Source organism: Uloborus diversus, chromosome 1 (assembly GCF_026930045.1).
Source record: "Uloborus diversus isolate 005 chromosome 1, Udiv.v.3.1, whole genome shotgun sequence".
In the NCBI taxonomy this organism is placed as follows: Eukaryota; Metazoa; Arthropoda; class Arachnida; order Araneae; family Uloboridae; genus Uloborus; species Uloborus diversus.
Window position 1 is genome coordinate 14,777,810 of NC_072731.1, and position 21,580 is coordinate 14,799,389.

Sequence of the window (21,580 nt, forward strand, 5' to 3'; positions counted from 1 at the left end):
TTGAAACTGTTTTTACAGTGTTACTGGTTACAACTTAGATTTGAAATAAACTTGAGGGAAGTTAAGAACTCCAGAACTGAACAACGACCTGTCTGCACACCCCTCAACCCCAGATTCCTTATGAGTTTCGTAGCAACCTTTAGTGAACATAATTTTCTCCCCTAATTTTCCTTTTTCATGAGACAAACAGTCTGAAGTGGAAAAAAAAATCTACGAATGTCTCAAAAAAAATTTTGATATATTGAGATTTTTTCGATACATAGAAGCAATTTTTCTATGTAATGAACATAGAAATTTGCTGGGATTTCGATACATAGAAAATTTTGGTATGCGAAAGTTCGATACATGGAGGTTCGACTGAATGTACCAAGTTAAGCTAAGCCAACATTTTACCCTAAATTTCAAGTTCTGCCAATTTCTTGAAAGGAATCTTTAGTAAATTACCATTGCATTAAACCGACATTTTTGTGTAGTCTGCATCGTTTCTTAAGTTTTAAAGTGTACTGGAATATGAAAGATTTTTAATGGAAAATAAGAATTTGCATTTTCCCCCCTTCACAATTCGAGTTTTATACGTATTTTCAGACAATTTGTACATATTACACAGCTTACGCCTGTAAATTCTACTTCATTTTGATTATTATCACCATGGGAAAAAAAGTTTATAAATTGCTACTATCTACCTTTTCTACAATACAAAAATGTACAAACTTTATTACCCCATTATGTGTATTATTAATTTATCTAACAAAAGAAATGGTCCAGGATTTTTTTTAATGCGAAAGATAAAAAGTAATCAGATTTTTGTTTTATGTTTGTAAATATTTAAATTAGAAAATTCTAGTTACTTTATTTTAAATACCACCATTGGAAAAATTTTAGAAATTGCAGCTTACTTTAACTCGAAAATGCATGATTTTTAAGAAATATTTATGAGTTAAAATTTTATTTAAATATAGTATCTTTTTTATTTGTATTTTACTGGTTGTTGACAACAGCAGAATGTAGATGCATTCTCATAGCGTCTCAGAAGACAAAATTGGGTTTCTTACTAAATGGTTGCAAGCATCGTATAAAGGTTGAAAATTTGCTAATTTTTTGCCTTCCAGGAGAAGTGATAGCAGAAGTAAACAAAGATAGTTCTTGTTCGGCTCCAACCTTTGCCACTTTTATGTATTACTTGTGGGGTTGGCAATTCTATTCATGAACATTTCGCTTATTTGATGTCCACTTTTTTTCAATTATCCCAGCCAAGGCCTTAACCAGGATATTTTTTTTGGGGGGGGACATGGTCGAGGCAAAGGTGGTTCCAGGACATGTAATCAAGTAGGAAAAGTAGCATTTAAAAATTATGTTTATTATATTGTTTGCAAAAATTAAATAACAATGTATTTTAAAAATTTGTATCAAATAATTATTTTAATTAATTACTTCATTAATATTTGATAACTAATTTATATTCCATCGGAATTATTTACTAGGAAATTCACAAAATAAGAGGACTGCGTACGCTTTTACGGTCTATAACACTTGATACAGTGTTTATTACATGTTTGCAATTACAAACGCATGCATCGGGGGCTTTTTGAATCACTTTCACGCAAATAAGTGAAAATAGTCACAGTTGAAAAGTAATCTACACTCACCACCTCAAAAGATAAATTAATATTCTTGAAAACTTACTTCATTAAAATCTACAAAATTAAGCATGTAATCTCAAGTATGATAGGATTAAAAATGATAGTTTTGATCATGTAAATATGTTACGTCTCTTGTTGAAGTGTATATCAAAGAATGTTTTTAAAATGCTATCCGTAACAAGAGTCATTAGCAATCAGTAATGGACCAAGGTGTGAAAAAATGAGGACTTTTTGATATTTCTTTTAAAAAAATTGTATGGTGGTGTGGAGAGAAGGGCGAAAAGAAGAGGTCTGAATGAAAGAAGATTTTTATAACAAAGCCAAGTGATAATGAAGAAGGAATCGATCGAAGAGTTTTGATTAGATTGTCTTCGTTTCTTCATTTCTTGGAGATAATTTAAAATTTCGTGGGAGGATTTGTCCCGACGGTCCCTGCAGGGCTCCCAAATGGTCCGCTTTTCCCGCCAAAGTCCGTTTTTTAAGGTTAAGTCCGCTTTAGACCGCTTTTTAACATTTTTGTCCGATTAGTCCGCTTTTATATTGTTTTTACTTAAAAATCAGATTTTAAAAGTTCCCATTATGTTCAAAGATACTGTACACCCAAACACGCGGCCGCAGCGCCTTAACCTGACTTTCCCGTATTATTTCGCTTCAGATTGACGTCATTACTCCTTCAACCGCTGCAGCATGGAAATCCATAAAAAAGAGGTTTGGGGGAAGAGTTATGACGTCGAATCGCGGAGCAGGGTGCTACCGATATTTCTCGGAATTGCAGCCTCTCGTTTGCAATAACGAATGAACTTTCCGATCTCGGATCTCGATAACTCGAATATTCATCTCAAAGTTTTCACTGGGTCCCAAGCTCTTGAGACTGTTGTGTCGTGCGTTGACTGTAATAGTAACGATGCTATGAACCACCTCTTTTGCAAATAAATTAGGAAGTAATCTCGTGACGCATATGTTCGTAAATTTTACGCCCTTGAAAAACCTTGAAAAGTTCCTGAAAAATATAAAGTTTTTTTTCCAAGTCCAAGAAAGCCTTGAAAAAGTATGAAAAGTTTCTTTATTGCTTGATTCTTTCAAAAATCATTACATGCAATCTAAAGCATACTTTAGATTGCTTGTAATTCTTTTAAAAATATTTCATCAGTATCGCGAAAAATTGCTTTCGTGTTTGAGGTTTCAATCCTTTTGCATCTTGTAAATATTTTGATGTTTTTTACAATCGGAAGTTATTTTGACATGTGCTACCTTAGATTAGCTTATTTTTCATTTAATTTCAATAATTAACGAGGGAATTAATTTGGAAACCATGACAACATTGAACTTACTTAAACTTTGCGGAAAACTGCTTCTCGCGTTTGAAATTTCAATCCTTATGCATTTTGTAAATATTTTGATTTTTTTAACAGTAGGAAGTTATTTTGACATATACTACTTTAGATTAGTTTATTTTTCGTTTAATTTCAACAATTAACGAAGAAATTAGTTTGGAAACCATGACAACATTAAACTTACTCGAACTTCGCGGAAAACTGCTTCTCGCGTTTGAAATTTCAATCCTTTTGCATCTTGTAAATATTTTGATGTTTATGACAATGGGAAGTTATTTTGACACATACTACTTTAGATTAGCTTATTTTTCGTTTAATTTTGATAATTAACGAAGGAATTAGTTTTGAAACCATCACAACATTGAACTTACTCGCACTTCGCGGAAAACTGATTCTCGCGTTTGAAATTTCAATCTTTTTGCATCTTGTAAATATTTTGATGTTTATGATAATAGGAAGTTATTTTGACATATACTACTTTAGATTCACTTATTTTTCATTTAATTTCAATAATTAACGAAGTAATTATTTTGGAAATCATGGCAACATTGAGCTTACTTGGACTTCGCGAAAAATGGGTTTTAGTGTTTGAAATTTCAATCTTTTTGCGTCATGAAAATATTAAAATATTTTGCCCAATCGAATGTTATTTTCCCAAATGCTACCTAATATTAGCACGTTTTGTGTTTAATTTAGTAGAAAATAAATAAATTTATTTTATGGAAAGTATGCCAAAATTGAACTTGGTTCGTGAAAATTTGCTTATCTGAGCTTTCAATCGTTTTGCATCTAATAAATATACTTATATTTTTGGCAATTTGAAGTTGTTTTGACATGCTGCATTAGATTAACTCGTTTTAGTTTTTATTTAAATAACTAAAAAATTAATTTTTTTTTAAATTCAAATTTCTAGTTTTGCAACCTTAACTTGCAATAATTAATTCTTATTAGCTTAATTCTTATTAGCAATTAATTCTTATTAGCTTATTTTCGGTTATTACTGTTTCTTATAGGGGGGGGGGAATTAAATGTAAACAATTGAGTGCATAACATTTTAACTTAGTTTTTGTATTTAAAACAAAGTTGAAATATAAAATTTTTTAAAGGTGAATTTTTGTACATTTTTTTTTCATTGTCATGATGCCTGCTAAAGAGGGGAATCAGTCCCCCCCCCTCCCGCATAAAAGATCAAAGCACTCATGGTCTTGCAATCATGGAGTTTTTTTAAATCTAAGTTGATCTGCTTCTCTTTGTGATTAAGCATTTCAGACATTTTTAGGAAAACTTTCAATACAGTAAATCTTTTATTAAAGTGTCTCTTGTAGAAAAAGCAGTTTGTTTTCGTATACTTTTTATATTACTTTCTTTTATTTATATGTTAGCATTAAATGAAATCTGCATGTAATATTTATAGTGCGAATTTAGGGTAGTACCTTGAAAAACATTTTTTTACACTTGAAAAGTGCTTAAATTTTTTTTCTCCCTAAAGGGTATGAACGGTGTGGTAAAGAGATTAAATTTAAAATTCAAATATAAAATAACTTTATTATAAACTCAGTTGTAGCTTTGTTGAAAATCAAAACAATATTTTTTAGGTTTCAGTGTGAGTCATGAGGAAGTGCAAATTTCTCAGCAAATAGTTAGATGAAACTGATGAAGATGGGAACAAAATTAGAGACTGGGGAAAACAACAAGAGAATAAAGGTTTTTTTTTTTTTTTTTTGTTTGTTTGTTTGGTGTATGATAGCGCTATATTAAGAAGCATTAAAAGACAGAAAAACATAAAAATAATTTTAACTAAATAAAGATGAAGTGCAACTTCACCTATCCTTCAGTGAGACGTCAAAATGTATCATTATGCCTATTTAGTTCTAAAGAAGCTGCCTTAAGTGCTGAACTAAGTGCCCCCCCCCCCCAATGTTATGCACTTAGCACTTTTATCAATGGATAAAAAAAATCAGTTTCACTGGTGATAAACGAATTGTATCTCTCGTTATTATAGTTAATTAACGAATTATCTTCACAAATTTTGCATCTGGCAACTAATTTGCCTTTTGGCGCTTCATGGGTTTAACTATGAGTGGTCCTCCCAAGGTCCTCTTTTTGATCCTAACTGGTCCTCTTTAGTCCCCTTTTTGATTGAAAATGGTCCTCTTTTACCCTTTTCTGAAGCTAAAATGTGTTGGGAGCCCTGTCCCTGCCCTTATCCCAGCGCTAAGCAGACAATGCAGGGGGTAAAACTGTTTGGAGGGACAAAAATACTGACTTTACTGACCAAAATTTATGAAGTTCTGACTAAATACCTACCAAATACTGATTAAAATTTAAAAACTTAACAAACTTCAGCGTAACAATAAGAGTATCATACTTAGTGAAATATATGCTAGCATTATTTATAATGTGCAGCAACATAATATAAAGCTTATTTGGTACAAATTTTGGCTGAAAGTTGCGAGTTTAATTCATATATTTACTGAATAATGATTAAAACGTTTTTGAAACTAGGAAAATAGATGAAAAATATCCAGCAACTGGTCAAAATATTATTAAATGAGTAAGAGTAGTGTATATCATTCACAATTTTTTTTTCTTTGAAAACTCCCTGGAAGACACAATTTTAAGAAAAATTTTGATAGCAGGAAAAACAAAGAGAAAAAAAAATCCATAAATTGTACGTTAAAACCTGTTAATTGTTAGTGAAAAAATATTTTAATAAAACCCAAAACACATTTAGAAGACTTTTTATTACTAATCAGCAAATATTTTTGCTTGTACAGAAACTACTGTCTGACCACGGATTGTATGGAAAGACAAATATCCGTTTTACAGCCGGAAATGGACGAATCTATTATTTTTTACCGATGTCAACTTTTGCAGAATCAGTCTCATTCAAATGAACGGAATACGCACATCAAATTTTTACTTTTCCCCCTCATTCACATAGATTCGTCTTATCTGGACGTTTGAAAATTCCATGCAGTCCGTGGTTGGTCAGTAAGTTCACTTATACTGCAAGAACTTATGATGAAAGTTAAAGGCAGCAAATAAAAATAACAATTCAAACATAAGAATTTTTTTCTCATCTCAAAATTTTACACAAATGTAGTGTCATGTATACCGTATTGCTCTGATATTATCTTCGTCTTTTTTTACACTTTAGACAAAAGTTGGAAAATTTTTGAGTGTTTAGATTCTTTCAGTGATGATAAAATGCAGAGTATTTTAACTATGTGAAGCATAATTAACAGTTGTATAAATTTAAAGACAAAACATCCAGGCAATGCTCTTATGCAGTGAAACGAGATCTTATATAAACTAGTAAATTTGCAAATGAATTGGAAAATACTAGTTTATATACACAGAGGTTAGAACACTATGTGTTTTTGTATGTACGGTCTGACCCCGATTTAACCTCTATTTAACGTATTTCGCGATTTAGCGAATTTTTCTTTTTCCTTGACAGATGTGCACTTTTGCCTCTCTATATTTAGCCTTAGTTTTGTAGAAATAAAAATTTGCTCTCTCAGCAACATTTTTTTAATCTAAAGTATATTCGATCAATATTCTCACGGCAAAAAGTAATTGATTTATTAATTCACAACAAAGTTTTGAGCTTACCATTTTGTTTTTACGTTCCTGAACGAAATGAAAATATTATCTTTTCTTTTTGTTGTTTCCATGGTAAGTTTTGTTTTCCCTTATTTTATTTTAGAGATGCAGATAACTGGTGGTGTATTTCATGCATTTCTGCCTTAGCCCTGGCTATAGGGCGGTAACTTATCAAATAATATTTGTTCTCGCATTTGCTTTCATTTAGTAAAGAATAGTCTACATTTGTATTATATTTAAAAAGTTTCAGTATTTCTTTTTGTTATATGCTATCTGTGTAAAAAAAAAAAAAATGTATCCAATGATTTATTTATTTCGTTGATTTTTTTTATTGTTATTGTCATTGATAATAGCGGATGAGGGATAATAGGTGAAAAGATTTTTCACCTTTTGCGCTGGGAATATACTTTTTAAAAAATTAGTGCCAAAAGTGCAAAAGTGGGTACCAATTTTTTGTAACTTTAGTAGCCAGAGGTTACTACTCAAAATTTCTAGTATACAGACTTTCTTTACTTTCGTGTTAACTGTATGAAATTTGCAATTAATGCGTGTTATTGTCGCTTTTTTAAAAAGTTTTCAGAACTATTCCTTGAAAGATGATAGTAGTATTCTTTATTAATTCATATTCACGATTAGTGACTGACATGTTGCTTGAAAATTTTGATAATAACTTTCATTCAGTTGATAAACAGGTGCTAAAAAATTTGCGTCATAAATACAATTTCACATTGAGGTACTATAGTACAACCCGTCGACCTTTCCAGCAAATGAAGAATCATCGACTTGTGCGTAAAAGACCGTTGGAGGCGCCAAAGCGCCTTTGGAAAACATTGGAGTGGAAATTTTTGTCGATCAGTTTCCGTTTGGTGTTAGTTTTCTTTCGGCGGGATGATACGAAAGTACCCACGCTGAATGAATATATATATATATATATATATATATATATATATATATATATATATATATATATATATATATATATATATATATATATATATATATATATATATATATATATATATATATATTTATTTATTTATTTATTTATTTATTTATTTATTTATTTATTTATTTATTTATTTATTTATTTATTTATTTATTTATTTGCTAATTATAGTTTCTCAGCAAAGCAACAGAAAGAAGTTCCAAATTTAAAATAATGCTTCTGTTCATCTGGTGTAAACTTCTGAACTTTGACCACTCTGAATCCAGCTCGTCGAAAAGCTTCAGATACTTCGTCTAAACTCAGGTTCAGATAGTGAAACTTCTTATTCCCTGCGGTCCAATATTCATCAGCATTTGCAAAATCACAAACTATCAGCCCGCCACCTGGTCTGAGCATTTTATTGATCCTCTTCAGTGTGGCGATGTATGCATCATAATCGGGAGCAGCAGCTTGAAGGCACAGGCACGATAAGATCACGTCGTAAGGTGGTTTGGTTTCAACTGATGTCAATTCTTCGAGGGGCACGATATCGTCACGGAGAACGTCACATTGAACAACACTTTTGACAGATTTGCGAATTTGTGCTTCAATGTCGACGCCATTGAAATCCAAAATCCTAGAAAATGAAAAAATAAAATTTAGCCAATTTCGAAGTTCAGAGTTGCTCAAGATTTAAAATATTAATGGTAATAAAAATATAAAGTAATAGACTGTCGGGTTTAACTGAAAACTAAACGTTTTTCATATTATAAAAATCGAGCTCTATGCATTTGTCACATTTCTAGATGCAGACGAAAATGTTGTAACACTTAACAGTCGTTTATTTTGGCACACAAATAGTCTGCAAGCCAAAAATGTGAACCTGGGAGACTGAGTTCGAAAATTTAATCAGTTAATTGTATTTGCAGTGCAATAAAATTGTCAGTTGAATTTAATTCAACTTTGCCGCATGATGAGAAAATATTTTTTCAATTCCGTTTTAAAAACATGGTAAATTTAAAACCTTCTTTATTTAAATAACTTTGGTTATATTTCCGTGAAATTTTAAGTATGCAGTTGCTATTTAAAGGGAGAAAGTATCTTCCTTCATTGATTAATACAGTGAAACTTCGCTAGAGCAAGAGAGCGACCACCCTCCGTTCCGCGAAAAAAAGCGGTCGTTAAGAAAGGTGGTCGCTCAAAGAAGTGTCAACTTTCGCCAAAAGAATTTCCCCAAAAATAGTAGTACAACAAATTTTATAAAGTAAAGAAACATGAAAATTAATTGTTTTTGCCATTGATTGAATACTGCATAATGTAAGCACTACTACAAAAGCATTTTTTAAACCTTCTTAAAACATGTAGAAATTTTATCTCAATTTTTGCTTTTTGTGACAATACTTGTCTCTAGTTAATTTTTTAAGTCAGAAAGAAGAGCTTTTATGGGCATGTTTCATGCTTTTCGAATTTGCCATGATAAAATCTACGTTTTTAAAGTCTACAGGGCTGTCGTCAACAGGGACCGATTTACACACTTGGGTGCCCCGGGGCACTGACAAATATGGTGCCCCCCCCCCCCCCCGAAAATGAAGGAAATTTTTGGATATTATTTTGATAGAAAGAAAACTCTAAAATAAGTTCAAGGATTTTTATGTAAGAAATTGTTTTACAGTCACAGATGGAGAAACTATGATGGTTAAGGTAAATCATAATGTGCTTTCTGCATTTCTTTGTTTTCTTGTAGTAAATTCATCCATAATGTCCTTATAAGCAAGTTTTGCGGTCAAACTTCCTTCTTTTAATAAAAGAGCTAATGAAGATAATTTACTGTCAGAAAGGAGAGTACGCAAAGGACACTTAGTTCTCTTCAAAAGCGAAAATGATCGTTATCAACTACAATTGGAGATTGGCAAAGTCAAAAACAATTTCAGGGCTGTATCTACATTGGCAAAAGCATTTTCCAAGACATTTACCAATTTTATGGATTTTTTTTTTTTACTTTTCGGTGATTAAACTATATTTTCCGATGATTGAACTAATATGAATAAATTCATCAGGAAAAGATTCCTCCAAATCACAGGAGAAAGATTTTTAAAGATCTTTTGCACTTTCTCGAATATTTTGCTTGTTGCATTCAAACAAGTAAGAAAATTTCTTTAATATGCCATCATAGGCTGACATCCTGAATTTTAGTTTTGTAATCAAATTATCACAGATTACATAAAAACAGGAAACCTTGAAACTTTGCTTAGAGTCAAATATGACTTCTTCATATCGTCCATCATAAAACTGTTTTGGAGGTTTTTTCTGTCTTTTTGCACTCTGTCTTTTTGCTCAAAAAAATAAATAAATAAATAAATGATGACAGAAATTTGGTGCCCCGGGCTCGGGCCCCGAATGCCCTGCCATAAATCAGTCCCTGGTCATCAGGAGTGCGCACAGAAATATTCTGGGGCCCGTCACAAATGACTTTTCCGAGCCATATTGTTTACCCCTATATTTCACCCATATTTTAAAAATATCGGGGCCCCTTCAGGCTCGGGCCCGGGTTAACAGGTCCCCCCCCCCCTGTGCACGCTGAAGGCTGTCATCGTAATTTCCTTAAGGTAAGTTCGACAGGTGGAAGAGTGACATCAGATGAATTAACTCTTCAGACTCTAGCCCAAGTAACACTGAAACGTTACGTCATCGTTACATCACGTTGCAATTAGTTGAAACATCGTTACCGTTTCCCACACAACGTGATATCACGTTGCTTTATCGATTCGTTACAAAAAGCGTAATTTTGAAACGTTACATCACGTTGCAAATTTCTTAAATTTGTAACGTTGACAAACAGTTTCAAAAGAAACGTTACTTATCGTTACTTTTCGTTGCACCTTGCCTCGTCTTCGGCAACCTCCGAATCCTAGTGGCCATTTTCAGTAAACAACTTCTGGCTTGCTATGCCGCCATTGTTTGAAGCTTCGCAATCGCGATCGCTCATCACTTTTAGCGGTAAGTACTTTGTATTATTGTTAGTGTATTATTGTTGATATACTTATTTAATTTAAAAGAAAGTGCTATTACATATTTTTATGATGTTAATGAACTGCCGTTGGTCGGAGTTTGAGTATTTTTCCCACCGTACTTTTATTTATAATACTGTTTGAAAGAATAATTTTAGATGTTTTTATTTGAGTATTTATTATTTCTTAAAAAGATGCTGAAGCTAGGGGATATGTTCCATTAATAAGCTATAAAAGCGATAAATGATACCATTTTTTACTCATTTAATCGGCTTTTTGCAGAATAATTTTGACGAAAAAATTGTAGCAATTTTTTGAAAAAATTTTTGTCATGTAACTGAAATTATCTTTAGTAATAATACTTCAAATTTTAGTTAAAGCACGGATGTAAGAAGATTTTTTCAAAACTTTCATGCCTTTCGAAAAATATTTCTGAAGTTCTTTAGTAATAATAATAATTATTTTTTCAAGGATTTATTTATGAAAAAAGGTTTGATTTAATTTGCAGTAATATCATTAATTTTGTCTATTAATAGAACTCATTGATGTAAATTCGGGTATGCTATGTTATGCTCTGCTTATTTTTAAATGTCAGGAGTGCTCTTCCAAAATATTGTGAATGAAGCAACAGTGTGAGAGTACTCGAACGCCTTTAAACGGAATGAGACATTTTATAAATTAAAAAAAAAGAAAGAAAAACAAAGATTTTATAAAAGTATATTAACACTAATTGCATTAACAAAAAATACAGAATACTTACTGTATCAAAAATTAAGGGTTCAATGAACCCACCTCCATTCTTACCAAGAAAAGAAAAACTTTATTCAAGCTTTGAAAAAAAAAATAATACAACGTTTAAAAGCAACGTGATGTAAAGTGATAAATAAAGGTTGATGTAACGCTTCAAAAATTGTTGATGTAACGTTACTGAAACCGTTGATGTAACGTTACTAAAACCGTTGCTTTTGCGTTTTGCAACGAGACATATTTTCGCTCTATCAACGTTACCAGTAACGTGATGTCAACGATTCAGAGCAACGTGATGTAACGTGATTTATGTTACTTGGGAGGATTATCAGCAATGTGACTTTTCACTTGTCATCCCTCCCTTGCACCTGTTGCCTATCAGTAAATAATGCGTGAAGTTCGACTGACCAGCTTGGAATGTAGATTTTTTTTTTTTTTTTTTTTTTGGAAAGGGGGAGGGGGAATGCAAGAACATTTTTAGGCAAAGGACCAGCTGGTGGTCATTCATAGAGGACCCGAGTTGGCTGGTCGCTTCTAGAAGGCTTTTAACATCGAGTAGATACGAGAAAAAATCGGTGCCTTGGAAAATTGGTCGTAAATGGAGGTGGTCACTGTATAGAGGATGTCGCTTATGGAAGTAAGTATCACTAGTTCATTTTGTTTGGGTTTAAAAATGCAATGTGTCCCCAATTCTCTGATTGAGTCGGAGCGTCTACATCTACCACGAATGCTTGTTTGATCGAAAATAGTTTTAATTAAGATACACCATTTCAAATAAATTACTTTTACTTTTATAAATGTCACGGAAATATAAGCATGTTATTTTCTATTGATCAAACTAATCCTTAATTTTCTGCTAATGAGTGGATTATTAATTTGAGCACAAATTTGGGTTTGAAACGGCAAATCTCACTCTGAATGAATTTTTCTTTTTTTTCTTTTTTATTTTTTCCCCTTCATGAACGCTTCAAAATTACGTTTTATAAGTTTACATTTGGAATGATTAATTTGTAAGATTATGGTTAGTAAAAAAATAAAATGTTTTTTTCACATAAACCTCACAGAAAAAATCCCAAATATGCCTGCTTTTCCCTTACAATTTATGAGTAGAATATGTTTCTGAAGACAGTGAAGTGGATGCCTCACTTGCCAAATCAATTAACTCCATAAAACAAAAAGTCGAGAAAAGTGATGAAGAAGATAGTGTTATCTATAGCAGTGAATGGGACCTCGTGTTACATTTTCTGCCATCTCATGGTCAGAAATATACTGAACCAAAACTTTAACATAAATTCACATGCCAAGCATTGATAACACCCTATTAAAGTAGAAAAAAGGTTTTTTTTTTTTAAAGTGGAGTTAATCGATCTGGCAATTGAAGCATCCAAGTTCGATTCTGAGTCATAACTGACTTCAACTGTATTTATGTCGAGGACTGCATACTAAGTGCCTTGCCTCCATTATTTTTTACACCAATAGATGGCAGCACCATCACCGGATCGAACAGTTAATGAGAATTTAGAACTAGACCAGGAGCTTATAGCTACCTGGTTCTAGCACCCCCAGAGGTATCGTTTCACTTGGAGGACATTGAGACCACGAGCATATTTAACGTCGGCCAGTCCCCTTTAATGACGACGGCGGATCTTCGACCATCGAGGTTCGAACTCAGGACCCTCCGGCCCCGAATCCGACACGCTACCGATCGGGCTACCATGGCCCTCATCCAAGTTCTAATCATGTTTATCCTGTGAATCCAATGTTAAAAGTTAAGTTTAGCTGATCGACCAACAGACAAAAAATTAGTCTCAATGCTATTTGAGCTCTTTTTTTTTTTTTGAAAATATGATAACTAATGACTGACAAAAGAAAAGAAAAGAAAAAATAATGTTTAAAAAAAATAATTTGAATTTTGACATCTTGAATTCAAATTATGTTTTTCGCTATCACGAGTGTGTGTGTGTGTGTGGGTGTGTGTGTGTAGGCATGAGTGTGTTGGTATGTGTGTTTGTGTGGGTATGTATGTGTGCATATTTGTGTGTAGGCGTGTGTGTATGTATGTGTGTGTTTGTGGGGATATGTGTGTGTAGGCGTGTATGTATGTGTGTAGGCGTGTGTGTATGTATGTGTGTAGGCACGTGTGTATGTATGTATATGTGTGTAGGCGTGTGATTTTGTGTCTGTTGGTATGTGTGTGTGTGTGAAAGTGTATTATACGTGTGTGTGTGTGTGTAAGTGTGTATGTATGCATGTGCCTTCAGGATATGGACGCAACCTGGAGACGAGTTTCGCTGGAGGAGCTGTATCGGGACGGGCCGGTGGACGGTGGTGCTGCAGACGGAGGCGGGGGGGGGGGAAATAAAATCATAGGAACGCCAAAAACAGTCAAGTGAGAACAATAAGCAATGTGATTGCTCAAAAAAAACATTGAATTCGCATTACCCTTTGCGTTTTCCAACAGCTATTGCTTCATTCAGCTGCTCAGACCAATCCAAGAACGATTCCTTTTTCAGCCATTTTCGCAATTCGGTGCAGTTGTCCTCGACATAATCACTTAGGACTATATTTGGGCAGAAAATACTAGCACCTGCTATGTTATGGACTGTAGCTCCGCTTCCAATGTCCAGCAGTTTAGAACCTTTGTATTTATCTATAATTCAAAAGGTGAGAGTTTAGATTTTTCAAATGTAGTACCGACAAGTTTGTTAAATTTTCGATAAAATTTTAGTTTTTTGATATCAAACACACTATATGACCAAAAGTATTGGAACACTTTCAAAAATTCCCATTTTCAAGAATTTCTCAAGAAATAAGATACCAATTGCTTATGTCACATAAAAGGTATGCTCCAGTTGTCATTTACCAATAAAAGTTATATCACTCTTGCGTTTTGGGGATCAGTAACAAATTGAGGAAAACAAAAATATTTTTAATCATCCATTCATCATAAATAGAGCTAATAAACTGTAAATTTCAGAAATTAATAAGCTTACTATGTACAATTATTTTGCATACTTTCGAGAAAGTACCACTGATATATTCAAGAAGATATAAGCATTTCTTTTAAAAGGAAGAATTTTATATGAAGGTTTTGTGGTTTCGATTCCGAGTCACATCTGACTACAACTGTATTTATGTCGAGGACTGCATACTAAGTGTCTTGCCTCCATTATTTTGTATACCGATAGATAACAGCACCATCACCGGATCGAACAGTTAATGAGAATTTAGAACTAGTCCAGGAGCTAATAGCTACCTGGTGCTAGCACCCCCAGAGGTGTCGTTTCACTTGGAGGACATTGAGACCACGAGCATATTTAACGTCGCCCAGTCCCGTTTAATGACGACGGTGGATCTTCGACCATCGAGGTTCGAACTGAGAACCCTCCGGCCCCGAATCCGACACTCTACTGATCGGGCTACCACGGCCCCTTTTGTGGTTCAAAAACAAAAAATTCAGGCAGCGAAAACTACCTGCACTTGTCGCACAGCGTGCGACACCCATCGTGGGCCGATCCCAAACTGACAAAATCGCAACTGGTTTTTGAAATGGTACTTTTGATTATTGTCATGTGTACTCTGAAGGGTAAGACAAATCGATTGACGTAAAAATTACCGAAATTGGCCAAGGCGTTTAGCCTGTAGAACGCCACATAGAAACAGACATACATACATAGACTGATCAACACATTAACCCTCCTTTGCGTCGCGCACGCGTAGTCGGGTAAAATCAGACATACATACATAGACTGATAAACACATTACCCTCCTTTGCTTCGCGCGAGAAAAGTACAAAACTTTACTAGGGCTGGTTTTGAGAGCAGATGTGTAGTAATAGATGAAAATCTAGCAACTTAACTCACGTTCTTATTAAGAGTCTGATGCATTTTGTACACGGGGGAGGGGGGTAATTTTCCCCAAAGAAACACTTAGACATGAATTAGACTTACATTATTTACCAAAAAGTATTTTCAGATGTGGCAAACACTTGGTAATAACTTCATTGTACAAGTATGGCTTGTTTTTAAGTAACAAATTGATTTAATATCTAAGCAGTAAATTCATAAACGAAAAGTTACTGCTTATACTAAATAATGTTTTGTAATACAATTTGTATATACAAAGTAAAACAAATAATTATGTTCTGAAAATTTTGACATTTCTGCTTTTTTTGTATAATTTTTAGTTTTGGTTTCTAAATTGGAAAATAAAATAAATAATTGAACCGTAAAAATTGGGGGGGGGGGGGGGGTGCCCGCCGAATCGCCGCCACTGCTTTCATGATAGAGAAGTAGCAATAAAAAACTGTTCATTTAAATAATTTTTCATTTGTTGGGTTGACAAATTCAAGTTGATACGTTGTGACGGAATGACTGTGATGGAGTAACTTTCAAGGTCCATTTATTAAAATAAAAGTGACCATATTTTTAATTAAGTAAAAAATTATTACTGTCCGTTCTCGAAAGCGAAGACTACCACTCAGGACAGATTCCATTTCAAAAAGGGGCGATAGGTTGAGGATGGACACTTACCGCTCGCACTTGCTGTCTTTGAACATGTTATTTTGCACCTTTTACTTCCAGGTTTCCCTCCCTATTTTGATAAAATCACAGCAGACCTGACGCATGCGCAAATTGGCGCTAAGTCTCGGCTTAAGAAAACGAACAGTACCTCTGACATGACGCCACTGTTATTGTTGTTTACTTGTCCATAGTTAATAACCATGGTTAGATTGGGTGCTATTGACTCAAGATGTTGAATTTTTTTATTTATACACACATAAGACAACAAGAGATTTTTAGCACAAAGAAAGGAAATACCAATCAAAAACCGGTGGGAATCGAACCCATGTTCTTCGGCATTTGAAACGAAGTTTCTATCACAAAGCCACGAAGGTCCCCAAAGCTATACTGAATGAGGCATAATGAGTGTTTACAATAAATGATAGTTTACAAAAATCATTCTAATAAAATTAATGAAAAAAGAATAAAGTTTTTCATAAAAGTTGTCATTTCCGTGAAATAGCCCTTCTCTGAAATTGAAGGCACAGTGAAAATGCGTTTCTGCATATATAAAATGCCTTTTTTACTTCCTTTTACAAAAAAGGAAGAATTGTATTCGCGAAAAAATTTTCATCCAAAAATCGGCCTTAATTTCCATTTTGCTCACCCTCAAATGAATGTTGAGTTTTTTTCCAACCCGACCACACATGGATATGTACCTAGGAACGTACAGACACCCGAAATATCCATTTTGTCGATCCCCGAGTTAATTACAACGAGATTTCTTGTGACATCTGTATGTGTGTATGTATCTCGCATAACTCAAGAACGGTATGTCGTAGAAAGTTGAAATTTGGTATGTGGACTCCTAGTGGGGTCTAGTTGTGCACCATCGTTTTTGGTTTCATTCGGATGCTCCAAAAGGGATCTTTTGCCCCTTTTTTGGGAGAAATCATTGTTTATTTCGATGTAAACTCAAGTGGTGTTATAATTTGGCGGACACTTGGCGATATATCGCCAGTCTTTTGGTCGCCAAGTTTTGTCGTCAACTTGGCGACAAATTTGGGGATTTTTTTTAATTTTATTTTATTTTTTTAAATCTGGTTTCAATTTGGCCACTGTTGGTGATATTTAGAGAGTGAACTATTGAATCATATTGTAACGGATTCGGTGCGACTTCCACTTTCTTGAAATGAAGACACAGTTCTTGATAAAAACACAGGAGCTTTATTTACACTATGTACAGGAGAAATCGTTAACAACTGCTAAATTATTCATCAGCAATTAAGCAATTATCACACAACACCGTAAACTCAACGTTTACACACGTATTTACTTCCAAATACGAAAACAACACAGCGAAATGCCTCGCAATATACAGAGCAAATACGCTCTCAGTTCGAAATCTCAATCGAAACTAACTGTTTATCCATCGCTAACGGCTTATATACACACCGAAAAGAAATCTCTCAAATATTCCACACGCTTCTGGAAAATAGTAGACCGTTATCAAATTTTATCAATGAACAAAAAGGAAATAGGGGGGTCGTATACTTTAGCCATATGAAAAGGGGTTGTATATTCATTACGGGAAACTATTTACAGGTTACGTTACTACAATAATTACTATTTACAGGATTTGTAACAATATTAAAACTGCCAATAATGAGAAAATGACAAATTGGAGTAAAAGGAAGTCCAGGCGTTCCAGAAACAGTCATATGTTCATGTTCAAGTCATGTGATGCACACATCAGCTCGTTTTTCATAAAATCCATGTTTCTTTTTGATAGGAATATAGGTTTGGTTTCAGCTGATCGGTATTCAACTGGAGCGCATATTTTAATAACAAAACTTTTTTCTTCGGCGGAGGGGGGTGATGATTTGTCTTCGTTGTAACTAACAAATATTTCAATTAAATACCTTTTTCTTCAGTGGAGGCATGGATTTTCCTTTTGTTCGAGTATTTCAATAAAATTCTTTATTCTTTGAGTAGGGAGATTTTCACTTGATTTTGATTCCGCATTCAGCAATCAAGATTGTTATTGTGATCACATTGCCCAAAATCTTACATTTGTCAAAATCTACTTTCTTTGCAATTAGTAGATAGCGAGTAACGTGATCATCATCATCCGTTTTGTTTCGTGTTTTTTTTTTCTTGCAGGTACAAGTATGGTGTTTATTTTTATTGTAAAATTTTTTGTTTTGTTTATTAATATTTTGAGACGAAAATCTAAGTTTAGTTAATGTTTCTATTTCTTTGCTTTTTTTTTTTTTTTTTTTTGGATTGGAGAATTAAAAGTTATTATATTATTTAAATTTGAACGCTTTTCTACGACGATTTTGAATGATTATGAGTGTATTTATATTAAATGCAATTTTCTTTAAAAGAGGGAGTTTTGACGGACAGGTGTCGTGATTACATCATGATTTTATGAAATTACTCTATGGTATATGTTTGGAGCTTTGTTAAAATTGTGTGTGCACATTTTAATTATCGAAACAGAATCTTTCTTTTCATTTTGAAGTGGAAAGAGAAATTTACATATTTGGTATAAGAATTTTTTTTTTTTTTTGATTTCATAGCACGAGCAGAATTGTGCGGTTATAGATAGTAAATAAATAAATAGAAGCGATTTAAACAATTAAAATTTTTTTTAAGTTCCCATTCTGTTGCGTCGTCATTTTACCCGACTGCACGTGCGCGACGCAAAGGAGGGCAATGTGTTTATGAGTCTATGTATGTATGTATGTATGTTCCTATGTGGCGTGGTAGAGGCTAAACGCCTTGGCCGATTTTGATGATTCTTACGTCAATCGATTTGTTTTAACCTTGAGAGTGTCACCAAACACATGACAGTAATCAAAAGTCACCATATCAACAACTAGTCGCCATATTATCAATTCGGGATCGTGTCGCACACTACCTGCGTGTGCCACAGCATGCGACAAAATGCAGGTAGCATTTTCGCTGCCTGAATTTTTTGTTTGCGAAGTCTACTAATTCGATTTTCATCTCCAACATATTGCATTTGTTTTTGTCGTGATTCAGGTGACCGAGTTTCGCAACGTGTACTTTCTTGACGGACTTTTTTAGTTTTGCGAGAAAATTTTGACTGATGACATTTCCGAGCTCGTATCATCATGAGAGTCATACAGGATGTTTAACTCATAAACTATGGTTGACTTAAGTTCGCGCATTTCTGCTAAAGGTCAAGCATATGTAGCTTTAAGCCGAGTTAGGTCCCTAGAGGGACTTGAGTAGTTTTGATCACCGCAAGTTACTTAATAATCCTCACGATATAAGCTCTCTTAATAAAATGACAATATTTCAAAATTTATCGTCTTATAATCATAATAACTAAGTCAATTAAAATTAACTAAAAAGTGTGAAATAAAAATAATTATTAAATAAAACCAAAAAACCCGACTGCTTAAAAACCGAAAAAAACTCAGAAGAAAAAAAATATAAGCTCAGTAGTTTAGAATGTTAATAAGTACTACTGAATAACTACACCATTGAAATAGTTTTATAATTGATACACACATAAGACAAATCATAAATTCAAAAGCAGAGTAGAAGGATCGACAGTCGAGGCCCATTTAAATTTTACATGGTTCCTTGACTGGTCAAAAAGGAATGGCCCTGTTGATCCTTCTATTCTGCTTTTGAATTTATGATTTGTCTTATGTGTGATCAATTATAAAACTATTTCAATGGTGTAGTTATGTAGTACTTAATAACATTCTAAACTACTGAGCTTATATATTTTTTCCTTTAGCTTTTTCGGTTTTTACGCAGTCGAGTTTTTTGTTTTTATTCAATGATTTTTTTTTTAATTCTGAACTAGTAGTGTCTTCAAAAGAGAGTTGCTGGCAAAAACACAATATGAATTTCTGATTAATTTACAGGCAAAAAAAAAAAAAAAAATGCAAAACTGCATTGTTTGAAGCACCACTACAATCTGGAGGAGAGTTCACTCTTAGACATATTCTATAAATTTTCACACTTATGCTATCACTAAGACCCCTCGTGCTTAGTCAAGGCTTAATTTGAGTAGGATTTCACAGAAGCTGAACCTGCACTTCTTTTCTACTTCATGGGATTTTTTCACGTATAAAAGGAAATTCAGACTATTTACGCAAAAAGTGAAAAACTCAAGACTTAGACTCCCGCACTTATTTTGTAGATATTTTGCTATGTATTCTAGTCTTCCTTTCTCTGCGCTGTTACTTGAAAATGGATTGGTTAAGCGGGGGGGGGGGGGGGACTTGTTTCTCAATATTTTTCCTGGGACCTCGGTTAAGCTCTCGGCAGAATTTCTTAAGTAAAATGCTCTAATGACATGGTGCAGCATGCAAATGACATAAGCCCCCAGATTTAGTTTTTGATGATTTATTTTGTGTAAGTTCGTTGCAATACAATCTACGAAACTTTTTAAATAAAAAGCACGCACATATATTTACTGCGCTTCTCGTATTAGTACAGTGGTGGCCAAAATTATAAGGAAAAAAGAAATTCCAGAAAATCTTGACTGCATCTGATTGGAAAGTTATGCAAATTTTAAAACTGGAAACATTTTTAATTACTTTTATTGGAAATACAAAGGAATTTCGTATTCATAGAATGAATTTTGAATTTAGACATCCCTGTAATATGGACAAAATTATAAGAACAGTTACATTAGTGTGTTCCAAAAAGCAAATTTTGCATTTTTTTGTTCTGTAAACTGCGCTGCATAACGGTATAAATGTTTAGTAAGCGATTGATAAAGTCTCATTCTATTTTTACAGTCATGCCGCAAGGTACCAAACTTAAAGAATTTGAGAAAAGGAAAGTGGTTGATTGAAAAACTTCACGACAACGAGAGCATAAGAAAAAAAAGCGAGAAAAGCGCATGTAAGGGCCGTGGTAGCCCGATCGGTAGAGTGTCGGATTCGGGGCCGGAGGGTCCTGAGTTCGAACCTCGATGGTCGAAGACCCACCGTCGTCATTAAAGGGGACTGGGCGACGTTAAATATGCTCGTGGTCTCAATGTCCTCCAAGTGAAACGGTAGCTATTAGCTCCTGGTCTAGTTCTAAATTCTCATTAACTGTTCGATCCGGTGATGGTGCTGCCATCTATCGGTATAAAAAATAATAGAGGCAAGGCACTTAGTATGCAATCCTCGACATAAGTACAGTTGTAGTCAGTTGTGACTCGGAATCGAAATCGAAATCGAAAAGCGCATGTGTGCGACGTTTCGTCACACAAAACCAATCGCTTCCATCCTTGGAGCAGGAAATAGTAAATGGAGAGAGCAAGTCCAATCATTGGCTTGGCAAAAGGTGATCCAAAGATCTCATAAGCCACGTGACTCAACAACGACGAATGGTTGACACGTTTTGCTGGAAACCAGCGAAAGAAACCTGATTTCTTCCAATGTTTTGCTTTAAAATCTATCATGTGACTTGAGGTCTTTGTGTTTCACGAATAAAAGTCTTTATCCCCTCCATTTTATCTCTTATCGATGTTTCCATCCCACAAAAGTTTGCCCATTTCAAAACCCTTGCCTAAAACATTTTACTTCAAAAAGGTTACAACTTACCCGAGCTTACGACGTCGTAGATGAGATCCCAAGCCTCTTGGAAGACTTCTTTATGAGTATGAAAAAAATCGGTAATTTCCTTATGATAGTGAATAGCCTTCAAATGATCCGAATAGTTCTGTTTAATCTCTTCTTCGCTACTCATGTTTAATTTTTGTTAATTATACTGTAATTTCGAACCAGTATTTGCGTTTTATCCTGCTAGTATAAGGCAGATTTTCACAAGA

At 33.8% G+C, this 21,580-nt stretch overlaps 1 protein-coding gene across 1 annotated transcript; it reads right to left on the reverse strand.

Annotated features, from left to right (window-relative positions):
* Positions 1-7,694: 7,694 nt before the first annotated feature.
* LOC129234305 (nicotinamide N-methyltransferase-like) lies at positions 7,695-21,580 on the reverse strand. The gene is made up of 3 exons (XM_054868300.1): positions 21,354-21,580; positions 13,706-13,913; positions 7,695-8,145 (listed from the first exon to the last, which is right to left on the reverse strand). The coding sequence occupies exons 1-3, from the start codon at positions 21,496-21,498 to the stop codon at positions 7,695-7,697; spliced, it is 804 nt and encodes a 267-aa protein (XP_054724275.1). The 5' UTR covers positions 21,499-21,580.

Coding starts and splice junctions, on each gene's coding strand:
- LOC129234305 (XM_054868300.1), bottom strand. CDS start 21,498: ATGAGTAGCGAAGAAGAGATTAAACAGAACTATTCGGATCATTTGAAG. Junction 13,914..21,353: donor CTACGACGTCGTAAGCTCGG/GTAAGTTGTAAC, acceptor TTTGAATTATAG/ATAAATACAAAGGTTCTAAA. Junction 8,146..13,705: donor GCTGTTGGAAAACGCAAAGG/GTAATGCGAATT, acceptor TTCATTTTCTAG/GATTTTGGATTTCAATGGCG.